General features: G+C 54.2%; 1 protein-coding gene and 1 pseudogene across 1 annotated transcript in view; both read right to left on the bottom strand.

Moving 5' to 3' along the window:
• Window positions 1-7,389: 7,389 nt before the first annotated feature.
• On the bottom strand, window positions 7,390-10,876 carry LOC104623741 (annotated as a pseudogene).
• Window positions 10,877-12,553: 1,677 nt separating this feature from the next.
• The window catches only part of LOC104623740 (cationic amino acid transporter 3-like), a gene marked incomplete at its 5' end in the record, with an annotated part of 4,339 nt that continues 1,544 nt past the window's right edge, over window positions 12,554-15,348 (bottom strand). Inside the window, 7 exons of the mRNA XM_010290912.1 lie at window positions 12,554-12,687; window positions 12,795-12,903; window positions 13,184-13,350; window positions 13,990-14,201; window positions 14,500-14,602; window positions 14,682-14,821; window positions 15,013-15,235. Of these exons, the coding sequence (XP_010289214.1) occupies window positions 12,554-12,687; window positions 12,795-12,903; window positions 13,184-13,350; window positions 13,990-14,201; window positions 14,500-14,602; window positions 14,682-14,821; window positions 15,013-15,235 (1,088 nt within the window). The remainder of the gene's footprint in view (window positions 12,688-12,794; window positions 12,904-13,183; window positions 13,351-13,989; window positions 14,202-14,499; window positions 14,603-14,681; window positions 14,822-15,012; window positions 15,236-15,348) is intronic.

The raw sequence follows: 15,348 nt of genomic DNA, 5'->3' as shown, positions 1-15,348 counted from the left end.
GAGGGCATGACAGTAGAGATAGGGACCCAAACAACAACAACTACAATTGTCCTAGTAGTGAAAAAGAAACAGTGGACAAGGAGGTCAACGGGTTCATATCATTGATTAGTAAGGGAGGAGGAAGAAAAGAAAGAATTTGATCAAGAAGCTGGTCCTTTGGCAAAGAAATTGGAGGAAGGAGTGAGGGAATTCAGACAAGAAGCAGAAACTACCTGGTCTCTGACCTCATCAGAACTTTGAGACATGCAGAAAGATTACAGCCACCAGCCAGGTGCGTGGATTGCTGCCTGGCTGCTCTGATGCTGGATAACGGGGCTGACAGTCAGCAACTGAAAGATAGGGAAGCCCAACGGCTGGGATCTCTTGCTAGAAACTGGGGAATTGAGAGAGGAATTGGAAAGGAGGCAGCAATTTGCAGTCTCTGAAGATGGCTTCTCGCAAGTGTGAGGGCAAGATATCTGTTCAAGACAGATACCGTGAACTCCCCAGGGAAGTGGGCTATTGCACATGAAGGCCTCCAGTACCTGAGAGAATTAGCAGTGCTGGAAGTCATCTACAGTGATCTAGACACTGATGAGCTCTTCAAAGATCCAGAGGATGTCCTGTGCACATGAGCCATGTGGAGGAAGGTGATTCAAAGTGCCCCAACATCATATTCTAACAGCTTGGCAACGATGTATTGTCCTGATATGGATACAACTGTGGAGAGAGTGTCATCTTGGCTCCAAAGCTCTGAAAAAAATTGCTTTACTTCCTCATCCCTACGGGACAGTGCCTTGGCTGTCAGGGGCACCCCAAGAAGTCAGTCCCCTCCTGCCTGCCCCAGTCAGAGGGAGAGCCCTAGGTGCATGCTGCATGGCACACTCTGGTTCTTCTTGCGTGACCAGGGGGAGGATAATAGGGAGTGGGATGGTGAACCTACTTTAAGCTGGAAGCCCATGTACATGAACTGAGAGGGAAGACAGCTGTTAAGGGGCCACCCAAGAAGGCTCTCAGCTTAATTTCTTTAGAGACACAAGAAGGCAATCAGCAATCTCCCAGACATAGAAGGACTGAAATCATCTCCCTTGATCCTGGTGAGGGGACTTCTGGTCTGGCACTGAAGGGATCATACAGTGAATACTCTAACCAGGAACAGGAATAGAGGGTCCCTGCCTTCAGCCAGGAGGAGGAAAGGGATGACTGGGTATACTGGGCTGCATGGATTCGATGGGCTGGCACATCAGACCCACAGAAGTATCAGCCTTTGGTAGACACTGGTGCACAGCATACACTGGTGCCATCAGAGTACAGGGGCACTGAACCCATCTGGATCTCTGGAGTGACAGGGGGATGCCAAGAATTGTCTGGATTGGAAGCTGAGGTGAGCTTAACAGGGACAAGTGGCAAAAGCACCCCATTGTGACTGGCCCAGAGGCCCCTTGTATCCTTGGCATAGACTACCTCCGGAGAGGATACTTCAAGGACCCAAAAGGGTACCAACAGGCTCTTGGTGTAGCCACTGTGAACCCAGAGAAGATCAAACAGCTGTCATCTACCCTGCCTGGCCTGTCAGAAGATCCCTTCATTCTGGAATTGCTGTGAATTGAAGAATAGCAGGTGCCAGTTGCCACCAGGATGATGCACTGGCAGCAAAATCACACAGAGACTCCCTGGTGCCCATCCATGAGCTAATTCATCAACTGGAGAACCAAGGAGTGATCAGCAAGACTCACTCACCCTTTAATAATCCCATATGGCCAGTGCAAAGGTCTGATGGAGGATGGAGGTTTAACAGTAAACTATCGTGGCCTGAACGAAGTCACGTCACCACTGAGTGCTGCTGTACCAGATATGTGGGAGCTCCGGTATGAACTGGAGTCAAAGGCAACCAATTGGTATGCTACAGTTGACATTGCAAATGTGTTTTTTTCAATTCCTTTGGCAGCAGAATGCAGGCCACAGTTTGCTTTCACATGGAGGGGTGTCCGATACACTTGAACCGACTGTCGCAGAAGTGGAAGCACAGCCCAACCATTTGTCATGGACTAATCAAAGCTGCATTGGAAAAGAGCGATGCCCCTGAACATCTACAATACGATGACATCATTGTGTGGGGCAACAAGGTAGAAGAAGTGTTTGAGAAGGGAAAAAGAGTAATTCAAATTCTTCTGAAAGCTGGTTTTGCCATAAAAAGGTCAAAGGACCTGCACAGGAGATTCAGTTCTTGAGAATAAAATGGCTGTCATGTCCCTGTGGATGTGATCAACAAGATAGGAACTGTGTCTCCACCAGCTAACAAGAAGAAAACACTAGCTTTCCTAGGCCTTTTGAGATACTGGTGAATGCATAGTCCAGTTTATAGTCAGCTTGTAAGCCCTCTCTATCAAGTAACCTGAAAGAACTATTTTGAATGGGGCCTTGAGCAAGAACAAGCCTTTGAACATATCAAACAGGAGATAGCTCATGTGGTAGCTCTTGGGCCTGTCCAGACAGGTGGGGAGCATGGTCTCACCTGGAGCCTCTGGCAGAAAACATCAGGAGAAACCTGAGGTCAACCATTAGGGTTTTGGGAGCCGGGTGTATTGAGGATCAGAAGCTCCCTACACCCTGACTGATGAAGAGATACTAGCAGCATATGAGGGGGTTTAAGCCGCTTCAGAAGTTACTGGTACAGAAGCATATCTCTTGTATTGCCTGTGCTACACTGGACGTTCAAAGGAAACATCCCCTCTACTCATCATGCAGCCAGTGCTACATGGAGTAAGTGGGTAACATTGATCATACAATGAGCTCGACCGGGGAAACCCAATTGCCCAGGAATCCTGGAAGAGATCATGGACTGACCAGAAGGCAGAGATTTTGGAGCATTGCCTGAGGAGATGGCTTATGCCCAAGAGGCACCACCATATAATGAGTTATCAGAAGATGATTATGCGTTTACTGATGGATCTGTTGTGTTGTAGGAAAACATGGCAAGTGGAAAGCTACTGTGTGGTGTCCCACACGAGAAGTTGTTGAAGCCACTGGAGAAGGTGAGTCAAGTGAGTCTACAGAAGTGAAGGCCATCCAACTAGCCCTAGAGATTGCTGAATGAGAAAAATGGCCAGTACTCTATACTGACTTCTGGATGGTGATTAATTTTCTATGGGGTGGCTACAGCAGTGAAAGAAGACCAATTGGCAGCACAGGGGTAAACCCATCTGGGCTGCTGCATTCTGGCCAGACATCTGCCCAAGTAGAAAACACTGCTCTAAAGGTATGTCATGTAGATGCTCACATGCCGAAAAGCCATGCCACTGAAGAACATTGAAGCAATGAACAGACAGACAAGACTGTCAAAATTGAAGTAGCTCAGGTGGGCCTGGACTGAGAACATACAGGTGAGCTACTTGTAGCTCAGTGGGCCCATGAAACATCAGGACATCTAGAGAAAGATGCAACATATATATGGGCTCATGGGTGCCTGACCACTTCAGAGGTGGCCCTGACCATGGAGGCCATCACACAGGTCACTCATGAATGTGAAAAATGTGCTGCAATCAAGAAAGCCACACGAGTCAAGTCTCCCTGGAATAGAGGGCAGTGACTGGGTTTTCAGTACAGCGAGGCCTGGCAAATTGCCTATATTAGACTACTGCCATGAACACACCAGGGCAAGCGCTACATACTCCCCATGGTGGAAGCAACCACTGGTTGGCTAGAAACATACCCTGTAAACCATGCCACTGCCCGAAACACCATCTTAGACCTTGAAAGGCAAATTTTGTGGTGACATGGTACCCCAGAGAGAATTGAATCAGACAATGGGACCCATTTCCAAAATAACCTCATGGTTAACTCATGGTCCAAGAAACATGGCATTGAGTGGGTGTATCAAATCCCCTGTCACCCACAAGCCTCTGGAAAGATTGAGAGATGTAATGGACTGTTAAAGACAGTTGAGAGCGTTGGGCAATGGGACATGAAAACACTGGGATAGAAATTCAGCAGAAGCCACTTGGCTGGTTAACATCAGAGGAACTGCTAACTGTCCTGGTCCTGCCCAAACAAAACCCCTACATACTGTGGGAGGAGATAAGGTCCCTGTAGTGCACATAGGGAAGTGGCTGGGGGAGGGGGGGGGGGGTTTTTCTCCCCCGGGGAAAAGGAATGTACTTGGTGGGTAATGCGGAAGGATGGGGACACCTGGTGTGTGCCTCAAGGAGACTTAACCTTGGGGGAAAAATAATCTGTGATGTGAGTTGTATGTTGTAGGAAGTGATGTATCAGGAATGACCTGGACCAACAAAGTGAGTTTCACAGGGAACTGGACAAGTGCAACTATGACCCAAACCAAGCTAGTGTTGGTGCCCAGTAATCGAACCTACTGCTTCTCCTGTACTGAGCACCGATCTTGACAGATGGGGCCCAAGTCATAGCCTGTTCTTATGAAGATTTGGAGGAGTGGAGGAAGCCCATGAAATGGGAGAATATCTAGCTGTTAAAGGACTTGGGATAGTAGTTAATGAGAACGTATAAATCTGTATGTTGGGTATAAAGATGGTTTAAGTATGTAGTGTAAGTGTTGGTAAGAAGGGATTTCAGTAATAACAATTAAATACACTGGGACGGTTAGAAGATCTATACATGTATCAAATTATGTGGAACCTGAGCATGATGCAATTGGTATGGAATAGGCTGTCTCTCCAACATTTCCCACCCTCACCACTAGGCTGTGGTGATCTGTGGGCAAGATCTTGGGAGGGGACAGAGCCAGGACATTGACCCAAACTGGCCAAAGGGAGATTCCCTGCCATATGATGTCTGCTCAGCAATACAAGCTAAGAGAGAGGAGCGGGGGGGAGGTATTTGTTATTACAACATTTGTCTTCACGAGCAACCTCTATACCTACTGAAGCCCTGCTTCCTGGGAAGCGGCTGGACATCACCTGCTGATGGGAAATAGGGAATAAATCTTTTGTTTTCTTTTGTTTCTGTGTGTGGCCTTGCTTTTGCTTTATTAAACTGCCTTTGTCTTGACCCATGAGTTCTTTTCCATCTTATTTTCTCCCCCCCTGTTCTGCTGAAGAGGGGAGTGATGGAGCATCTTGGTGAGCATCTGGCATCCAGCCAGGGTCAACCCACTACAACAGTGAGTCCTGTACCTGTTGCAGTCTGTGCATCAAAAACACTCGCACTATGACACCGACTGGGGGAGAACATCTCCTGTTGATGTCTTAAAGCTGCTGTCACTTGCAAACACAAAGATGGACACTAAAAGGGGGCACAATTCTCAGTGTGTTTCTCCTGCTTCCATCTTGGTGCTGGCTTTTCCTCCTCTTCTGTTTTGCAATAGCTGATGGCACATGTCAGGAGGAAGTTGCTTATAAAGTGTACAGCTGCTCTGACAAGTCTTTATGTTTCACACCAGCAGGTTCTAGGAGAACTTTCCCTATCCTGTCACCTGTCCCACAATCAGAGGAGTGTATAAAGCAAAACAAACACCCAGTGTGCACTTCAGAGAGGAAGGAACCAGGAGCTCCCCTGTGTTTATGACAGGCTTTCTTCCTATTTTAAGAGCATGGCTGACACTTTCTAACCTGTTCTTAGGGTTCAAACAAGGGACCAGAGGAGATGAAAACCCTTTCTGATCTGTCCCCAAGAACCTCTCAGCTAGAGGGCAGGTAACTCCATTGAACAAACTAAATTTTGTCTGTAAATTGCGTTTATTTTGTGTAAATAATAGCACATGCTCCCTGCCCGGTAATGTGTAATCATGATTTTTCATGCATTATCTCATCCAAAATAATAGAAACTGTTGCACACCCATCTGCAGACCAGGCATACAATTTAAATTAACATTCTCATTATGCCAAAGTCTTGATAACTGAATGTGAGGGGGTATTATATTTAGTTTGTTGAAATGTCTCCTACCTGTTTGTTTTGCAAGTCAGATTGCTGCGCTTGTACAACTGTCACAGGTCTTGAAGGAACTGCATGTTTAGTCTTCAGCAGGTTTAAGCAATGACAGCACTGAGAAGCCTGTGATGCAGGCTGCCCCTGAGATGTAGTGAGAAGGAGCAGGATGTGGACTTAAGGGCAAAAAACACAAGCAGTCATCTGTCCAGCCTGGCAAAGCAACATCAGCATGAGGTCCCTTGTGGAGAATATGAATTACAGAGGGAATAATTGCCTGGGCGAACACAGCAGGGAAACCGGAAAACTTAAGGAAGATGGGGAGAGGTATCAGCCATGAAAACCCAGGATTAGCAAAGGAATCTCTTGTGTATGAGGTAGGGAAACATAAAGCAAACTTTCAGCTTGCTCCTGGAAGAGCCTGGTGTGGCCTGTTGGACACATCAGTTCTGTCTATGTGACAGAACATGCAGAAATCTATTCAGTCACGTGCCTGGGCTGTTTTAGGACTACAGAAGGCATCAGTTCCTATTTTTGCAAGATACTGTGATTTCAGCTCTACACAGATCTCCCTGTCCCACTCACTTCAGTTTGGAGGAAGAGCATCTCCTTCAGCAAGTCCCAAACCAGGGCTAGCAATCTATGCACTGTTCCTCTTTCAACATAACCTTTTGCAAAGAGATTTGTGCTGACTTTTATTCAAATATATGTATTTGCCTAAAAGAATCCACCTCAAATACTACAGCTGCAGTAAATGTCAGGATCGCTTCCTTGTACAGCAATCCCAGGCAGAACCAAAGAGAGATGAGAAAGTTTACAAGTCAGTAGGTGCTCCCAGCTCCTGGCCCATGCTGCCAACATGTAGGTACCCACGTGGCACCATGCTGCATCAGTCAGAAGATGCGTTCTTGCCAAAGGTGTTCCCAAGCATGGCGGCTACCAGGGTCCTAGAGCAGCCCCTCCTGCCCTGGCTGGGCTCTTGCCATGGCACACTTTGTGCCCAGAAGACTCAGTCTCCAGGGCTGCCTTTCAGACACCTTTCATCAGCACACAAAGGTCCTACTAGAAGAGAAAAACCTTTGTCCTCATATTGCTGGGGCAATGCCAAGCTGGGCAGTGCAGCCAACAGACCAAGAGACCTCATGAGACCTGAGAGAAATGGGGTACAGCTTAGCAGCAAGCATGTGGCTCTCCAAGTTGTGAGCTGTTAACATGCTGGAAGCAAAGGCCACTTGCCCTGGCCAACAGCCAAGCTCTTTCTGTAAAGAACCCTGATGCTAAGTTCATGCCAGCACCAACCAAAGGAGCTTAAACCACCCTTCAGGCTTCCAAGGGAATCAAGGCTTGGACTCCAGTGAGTTTCTGCTGGATCCCTTATGAACTCTGGAGACTCCCTTCCTCCATGATAGAGAACAGAATAAAGTGGAGCAGTTTTGCCAGGAAACGCTGCTTCTCCTCAGGCTCCTTGGTCACGCTGTCACTCAGGAACACCACACTCAAAGGCTGTGGTTCTTATTCAGTGTGACAGCTTTTAGAGTCCACTTTGATCCAGTGACAAATCTGAGCAAACTTTAGAGCAGTCAGGCAAATTATAGCCATGGTGCTCCCCAGCCCCTTCCAGCCACTGGTGCCCTGAGAAGACCCTGATTACCTTCCTCTCCCATTTGTGTCATGCAGGGTCCCACACCTTGCCATACACCCCAGAGCTGGACGCACCAGGCTTGGCATTGCAGTGCTGGTAGATGAGGTAAGTTGGCTCATCCTCCACCCCACAGAAGCAGTAGACCAGCTTGCCTGGACAGTCACTGTCAAACCCTGAGAAATGAATCCTCTTCCCAGCTATCTCCTCCGTTGGCAGAGTTGCCATAATCTTCCTGTGCGGGCACTGGTGTGGCCTGCACAGCTCCAAAAGGGTGCAGTTATAGTCCATGCTGACCAAGTTGGGGCCCCGGATCCAGCCCATGGGCACCTACATGCGCTGTACCCGAACCCAGCACATCACCAGCCTCCTTGTCCCCATCCCATTGTCAGTGCCCTATGCTGGCAACAGAAAACCCACCTTGATCTTCTTGGCCTGCCTTCACATAGCCTTTGCTGTCATGAATGCAGTGGGCAGCGGTGAAGACGTGCCACTCAGACACCAGCATGCCCATGCAGCCCATGGAGGTATTGACAGTGGCAGAGAAGGGGTAGATCATCAGGAATTGGGTCCTGCTGATGGAAAATTGCCTGTCTGCACCATAAATCTGCCACTTGTGTCACACACACTGCCTCCACCATCTCCTCTCTGCGCCACTTGCCCAGGGGCTCACTTCCACCGTGGTGAGGGTGCGGGAGCTGTTGGGATACACTGTCTCATAAGAGAAGTACTCCTGGAAGTCCTGAGAGACCCTGGTGGCCTCCTGCTGGGTGCTGGAACTGTTGCAGTATGTTGTCAGCTCTGGGACGGGCTGTGACAAGAACCACCCTTTGGCTAGTTGCATTGTGGATGGGGAAGCAAGAGCAGGAGCCAGGTCACCAGCTGCAACACTGGGGAGAAAGGAGAGCAAGACAAGAGCAACCACCTGGCAGCAAGTCATTGTGCCAGACCTGCAAAGGCAAAGCAAGGAGAGCATTAAGCCTGCACGATTAGAGAGCCGGCCACCTGCCACGGCTCAGGGCTGGGAGGATTATCGGATGCATGCTGCCTCGTGCCAGCTACTGAGTCGTGCATGCTTAAGCTGTTACCACAGAAAGCAGAAGGGTTGGAACCTGCCTGGAGCTGGGTGAGTAAGGAGCGATAGGAATCTCATCCGGCACTGGCTTTGATCTCCTGGAGCTCTTCTGGATGGTGAGGCCCTGCAGCGCAACCCAGCGCCGCTGCAGAAATATCACGAGCTGATGAGTTTTCTCTGTCACACCAGTAACCCCGCCTGCCCCAGGGTGGATTCCCCAGATTCCAGGGCTCATGCCCCGCCTATGGATGTGTCCCACCGGGCAGCCACCCCAGCTCCGCTGCATCAGCTGGTCACCTTGTGGGGAGGAGGAGATGACAGTACCTCCTTGCTGGTCCTACAGGGAAGAAGGCGGTGCATTAACTCCTCAGGTTGCAGTATTTGGTGTCCCAGAGCAGTGCAGACCAGCCAGCCTGAGTTGAACTCCCAAACGGATCATTGTAGACAATTTAAAATTTAATTCGCTGCTACATCGCCACGTGCCAGGGCCTCCCCTGTTTTGGCAGGGCGGCAGGGCAGCAGTGCAGCGGGCAGGCTCTGCAGTGCCAGTTCTCCCTCCAATGGCTCAGCGGTATAGCCCATAGCCTCCATTCTGCCCCGAGCCTGCATACCCACACGGGCTCCTCTCGGCAGCCCCCCTGGAGGCTCTTCCTCAGCAAGCAGCTGGTGTGCAGAAAGCTGCTCCGACACCTCCACCGGGAAAGCCCCGTGTGTCCCCCAAAGGCAGCCAAGGTCTGTGCCAGACACGTGGCAGTGCGTGCGGTTATGAAAGCCACAGGGGACAGGGTGGAGCCAGGTGGGGAGGGAAACTGAGAGCCACCAGCTCCCTGCACCCCCCACACCCTGACCCACCACTGCTGCATCCCCACCACGGCCCATGGCCAGGGCACATCACCATCAGCCAGTGGCCGCAGCCAGGCCCTCATGGCATTGCTGCCCCAACTGCCAGCCCCCGTGGCATGGCTCGGGCTAAACACAGATGGAGCCAACAACCCTCCGGCTCCCTTTTAAATCCAAGGAGGACAGCAACAGGGAGATCGCAAGCCAAGACCTGGCTGTGGCTCCCAGGTGGGCCTGCCTGAGTATCCCCGGCACTACAGCCACCAGGATAGCACTGAAACAGGAGCCAGCCCTGCCTCCCCTGCCCGTGCTCCTGCCCACGCTTGTGCCTGGTCAGCCTAGCACCCGTGCAGCAGCAGGGGCACAGGCAAGGGAGAAGCTTCAGGCTTGTTTGGTTCCCTCCAGGGCTCTGCCAGCTGCTCTGCCAGGGCTGGAGCCGCCTGGGGAGGCCAACGGCCGGGCAGCAGGCAGGAACACAGCCTGCGCTGCGTATCTGGGTGGAAACTCCCTGGCTGAGGAGGCAAACCTCAGGCAGCTGTGTACAGGGCTGGGGACCAGCTCTCACAGCAGCAAAGTCAGGCTCTGCTTTTTGCTGCGTTTTCCCAAAGCAGAAAATGGCCCCTGCCAGACTGGCACGGGAGGGCAAAGCCCACTCTGCAGCCCCCGACACCTGACAGCCTTCACCCAGGAACATGCTTCCCTCCCGGCCCCTCTCTGCACAACGGAGCCCCAGGTTGTTATCAGAACATCTGAGCAGGCCACACGCAGGTTGGCGTGGCAGCAGTTAAAGCAGTGCTTGTGCTGACAGGAACATGCTGGGGCTCCGTCTGGGTGTTACTTACCCATCAACTGATGCGCCGAGATGTACAGTAATGCCAGGGGGGCCCAGGAAAGGCAGAGGCGCTGCCCGGCAGAGGATGTGGTGCCATCCCTGGCAGCTCTGCTAGCCCAGATGGGACAGAAAGAGGTGGTGGGCAGAGGGAGGCAGGGTCCCCCCAGAGTGAGTGCCCAGGGCTGGGGCAGCACCCCTGAGGCAGGCAGCCAATGCCAGGGAGCCCAGCACAGGGCCTGGGGGGGGACAAAGCTGCTGCGCTCCTGCCAGCACCTGCGCCAGTGCCAGGATGGCACCGACCCACCACACTGCACCGGCACAACCTGGCAGCTGTCAGACAGCTGCTTCCCTGACAGGCTGCCGTGGTGGGAGCTGCCTGGGGCTTCCCAGCACCCTACTCCATGTTCAGAACTCTGCCAGCCCAAATGGGTGCCCAGGATGGGATGCCAGTGCTCAGTGGGATGGCCTGGAGCCAGGCATGGACATGCCTGTGAGCACAGACCCACGCACAGCCGTGGGCATGGACATGCACAGGGACATGGACACAAAGGCATGGGGGGCTGCAGCAGTGCCGAGCCAGTGGGTGACGGCTGCGTCTGTACCACGGGCCCATTGCCCGCCAGGCTTGGGGGACAACACCCAAACCCAGGTGCATGGGTGCCTGGGGGACTGCGGGCTCAGGGCTCGGCAGGGCCCTGTGTGCTGCTCTGGGCCAGAAGATACCCACCAGGCGCGGTGGTGGGACCCAGCGCAGCACGCCCAGTCACAGGCATGACCAGAAGAGCTGGAAGCACCTGCAAGGAGCCAGTGCCAGGAATCAGCTGCACCTGAGGGCTGGAGCCAGAGGCTCTGGCAGAGCACCCCGGCCCAGGGCAGCAGGGCAGGCAGTGCCCACCGCAGGGCCACTGCAGGTGCCACAGCCCCTTTTAGTCTGGGCACAGCCCTGGGGCAGGGCTCACAGCTCCAGCCCAGCAGAGCTGATGCTGTGGGGCCCTCGCTGCTGACCGTGCAGTGACCTTGCTACACTGCCAGTAAACAGGGAGAGATGCCAAAACCATGCAAGATCCATCTGTCCTAAATTAGTTTATTTTGCAAAATAATCTGTCAGGGCTGATTTAGACCAGACCAGAATCTGGGAAATCATGATCTTCTCACATGGATGCAGCCCAGCTCCAGGCCACGCTTCCTCTGCAGGCCATTGCTGGAGCCTCCAGGAGGTATTCCCCAAGGACTTTACTGGAAGTAAAGGGACCAGGTGACACACTCCCACGCAGCACAGGGTGGGGCCGTGGCAGGCTGGTGTCCTGCCCACAGGTACTAGCAGCGCTGGGTTGAGCTGGCCTGGAGCACTGCTCCATGGTTCCTGGCTCACTGTCCCAGGGGACAGGGTGAGGGCTGGTGGCTCCAGCCGGCAAGTTTTGGGCAGGGAGCCCACCAGCACAGCCAGCTGTGGCCGAGCCCTGCTCTGTGCTGGCACCAGCCTGGCACCTGACCTTGTAGCACATGAGGTCCTGGCCAGGGCTCCGTGACCACAGGGCATTAACATGAGATGTGGCAGGACCAACAGGGCCAAGCACTTAAAAAACATTTAGTTTAATAGGTATAAAAGTCGACATTAAAACACCAATTATACAAAAGCATACGAGGTTGGACACTGGTACGGCTACACTGTGGACATCTTCACAGACACCCGAGCTACATGCTCACACCAAGCAGCATGGCTGGGGCAGCACAGGGCTCAGCTTGGAATGCAAATCCCAGGCACGGAGGGGGTTGTGGCCGGCTGAGCCCCATGCTGCCAGGGAGCACCGGTCTGCTGGCGGTACCAGAACAAGCCGCCCCAAACCTCATCGCACAGCTCCAGCCATGGCTGCCATGTATACGCCCAGCGCGTGGCAAGCATGGAGAGGAGGTGGTGACCACAGCCACATGGACAGACAGAACAAATACAGCTGCACCATCGTGTGGGGCTTCCCATGTGCAGTGAAAGCAGCATTTCTGACAGCAGCTTCCACGGCAGGAGGGCTGTGCCAGTGTCACTGCCCCTCGGTGGGGTTGGGGGGATGCCAGAGACCAGCCCCGGGCCACCAGCACTCCCATGTGGCCCAGGGAATCATCTCTGTGACCTCTGCTCTTGCGAGGGGAAAGGGCAGTGCACAACCTGGCTCCACGGTCCTGACTCTAGGACTTGCTCCCCACGGGAGAGGGGATGGATGTACCATGCGGATCATGATCTTGTCCCTGAGCGGGAATACTGGCAGAGGTCCACAGAGTGCCGGTGCCCAGTCCCTCAGACCGCAGCAGCTCCAGGGCTGAGGTCCAGTCCTGGGTGGTGCAGAGGCTTTTCTGCTGTGGCACAGGGTTCCTCTGCGCTTTTCCCTTCCACACTGTTCCGAATACCGTAGCCGAAGTAAATAATGAAACCTGCAGGACAGTTTCCGCAATGAAATGCACAGCAGCAGGCTGCCAGCATCAGAGAGCCGCCCAGTGGGACCCTGCGGGCACCACACTCCCCTCTGCAGGACACCTACCCACGGCCATCCAGATGGCAAACCGCACCCAGGTGCCAGTGTTCAGCTGTACCATCAGCAGGATGTTAATGAAGATGCTGAAGATCGGCAGGAGCGGGAGGAAAGGTACCTGCGAGGGACAAGAGGTGCCATGTCAGCTGTGCCTTGAGGGACCCAGCTGGGCTCAAGGATGCTTCTGGCCACAGAGGGATCCCACCCCTGTCACAGCCCAGAGGGCACCTGGGCACTTCCACGCTGGGGATTGCACCTCAGAGAGCCGCATCTCAGGGTCCTAGGCTTTCCTGGACCGTGACTGCCCAGCAGCAAGCCCTGGCAGATCCTGCAATGACCCAGGCCCTGCCAGGGGTCCGTGGCAGAACAGACACCGAGCTGCTGGGGGCTGCACTCACTTTGAAGTTCAACCGCGCGTTGCTCTGCGGCTGCCTCCAAATGATGATGGTGGGAATGAGCAGAGCCACAAGGAGCAGCACCAGGGCCATGATCCAGCCCACGCTGGCGTCCTTCAGCGCAGTCACCTTGAGGGTCAGGACCACGCAGATGACCACGATCAGTGTGGCTGCAAGAGAGGGGGCAGTCAGGAGGCTGCACGGCACACGGCCTCCCTGCGACCCCAACCCTCACCAATGGCTGGGCGGAGGCACCCACTCCTCTCGGTCAGGTATGGGTCCAGCATGTGCTGTCTCCAACACCTGCCCCAAAGCCTCAGGAAAGTGCCTTGCTGGGGGAACTCGCCAGCCCTACAAGCCGAGGGGAGCCTGCACTCAGCTGGGCTGGAACCCAGTTCTGATGCTTACCCAGACCCAGCTAAGCCACCCCATTCTGGCTGCACAATGAAGCCATGGATGGATGGATGAAACCTTGCTGGCTGAGCCCGAGTGCTCTCAGGGGCCTGGGAACCACCCTCGCTGGGTGGCCAGCCTGGACCAGGCTCATCACAGGGAGCCCCTGTGACCACCCATACATGCCTGGCTTAGTGTCCACGTCCTCCATCAGCCTCCGTGTGCCCGAAACCCCAGCCATGCCCTGCACTTGGCACCTTGCCCAGGGCAGAATAGGTCCAGTGCCCACTGGTGCTGCCAACAGTGGCTGGCAGCCTGTGCTCCTCTGCCCAGCATGCCCACTATCCTTCCCCAGCTCTGTGGGGACACACCAAAGTGCTCCAGCCCCTGGCAGGGGAGGACATGGGTTCACTCACCAATGACTGAGACACAGATGTAGACGATGCGCCCCGATAGCGCGGTGGGGGTGTCTGCAGGTGGGTTGAACAGTGTCGCCAGGGCCAGCGTCTCTTTCTGCTGGACACTGGTGGCGGTGACAGTTGGATTCATGATCACTCTCTCCTCCTCGTTCCCGTTCAGCTCCAGCATTTCCATGGCCTTCGGGGAGTTCAGCTGCTCGGACTGGTACCTGAGCAGATGAGACAAGCTGCAGCGGAGCCCAAGGAACTTCCCAGCCTAGGGCGATAGTGGGCAGCACCCTCATACCCCTCACACTCCTCCAGCCCAATGTGCTGCTCTGGCAGTAGCCCCGCCACAACTGGGATATGCCCAGTGACACCATGCAGGCTCTTGTGAGCAGCCTCCATCTTGGAGGCTTGATGCTTCCCCATGCTGTATCCCCCCAGGAAAAAGTTGTGGCCACCAGCCCTGGGCTTGACGCACAGCACATCAACCCCGAGCACTGCCACGCGAGAGGAGACACCCACCGGAGGATGAGCACACACACTGCCACCAGGGAGTAGGCCAGCAGTGTGCCGATTGACATGAGGTCTACCAGGTCCTTTAGGTCAAGCAGGAAGGCCATCACCGCTGCAACAAGGACAAGCAGCATGAGCATGGCTCTGGACCGCTGCGGGGCCAAGCATGAGGCGGCAGCCAGGAACCTTACCCGCAAGGAGCCCCGAGGTGATGGTGGCTGACAGAGGGGTCTTCGTGCGGCTGTTGATGCTGGAGAGGAACCTGAAGAGCAGCCCGTCCTCCGCCATGGCATAGATCACACGGGGCATGGGGAACATGGAGCCCAGCAAGCTGCCGTGGGGAGAGATGGCTCAGGGCCTGCCAGGCAAGCTGTCCCCATCCACCACCCAGACAGGGATGGGACCATCTCTGTGCCAGGAGCAGGATAGCAGCCAGATGCGGCAAACACCCAGACCAGCTGGGACGCATTCTCCTGGTCCCCGTACCGTGCCAGGCAGTGCCAGGGATGGAGCCAGTCCTACCTGGTGGAGAGGGCACAGAGCGAGCCAACGGCAACAGCATAGCGGGCGGGCTTCCAGCCCACTGCCTTGAAAGCCTCAGGCAGGGGGCTCTCCTTGTTCAGGAGGAAGTACGGCACCATGAGGGTCAGGGCCGCGGAGACCCCAAAATAAGCTACGAAGCAGATGAGGAGGGACACAATGATGCCAATGGGGATCGAGCGCTGTGGGTTCCTGGCTTCCTCCCCTGTGCAGAGACAAGAGGCACCGTCTGTCCCTGCTCCACGGCACAGCGCGGGGCAGCTGGCCCCAGGGGACAAGCCGCAGCAGGGACTTTCCATGGCAGCATGGGGCTGGGCC

The sequence above is a fragment of the Phaethon lepturus genome, unplaced genomic scaffold (assembly GCF_000687285.1).
Source record: "Phaethon lepturus isolate BGI_N335 unplaced genomic scaffold, ASM68728v1 scaffold20487, whole genome shotgun sequence".
NCBI lineage: Eukaryota > Metazoa > Chordata > Aves > Phaethontiformes > Phaethontidae > Phaethon > Phaethon lepturus.
The sequence above is the reverse complement of the archived record's forward strand: the minus strand, read 5'-3'. Positions and strand labels throughout refer to the sequence as shown.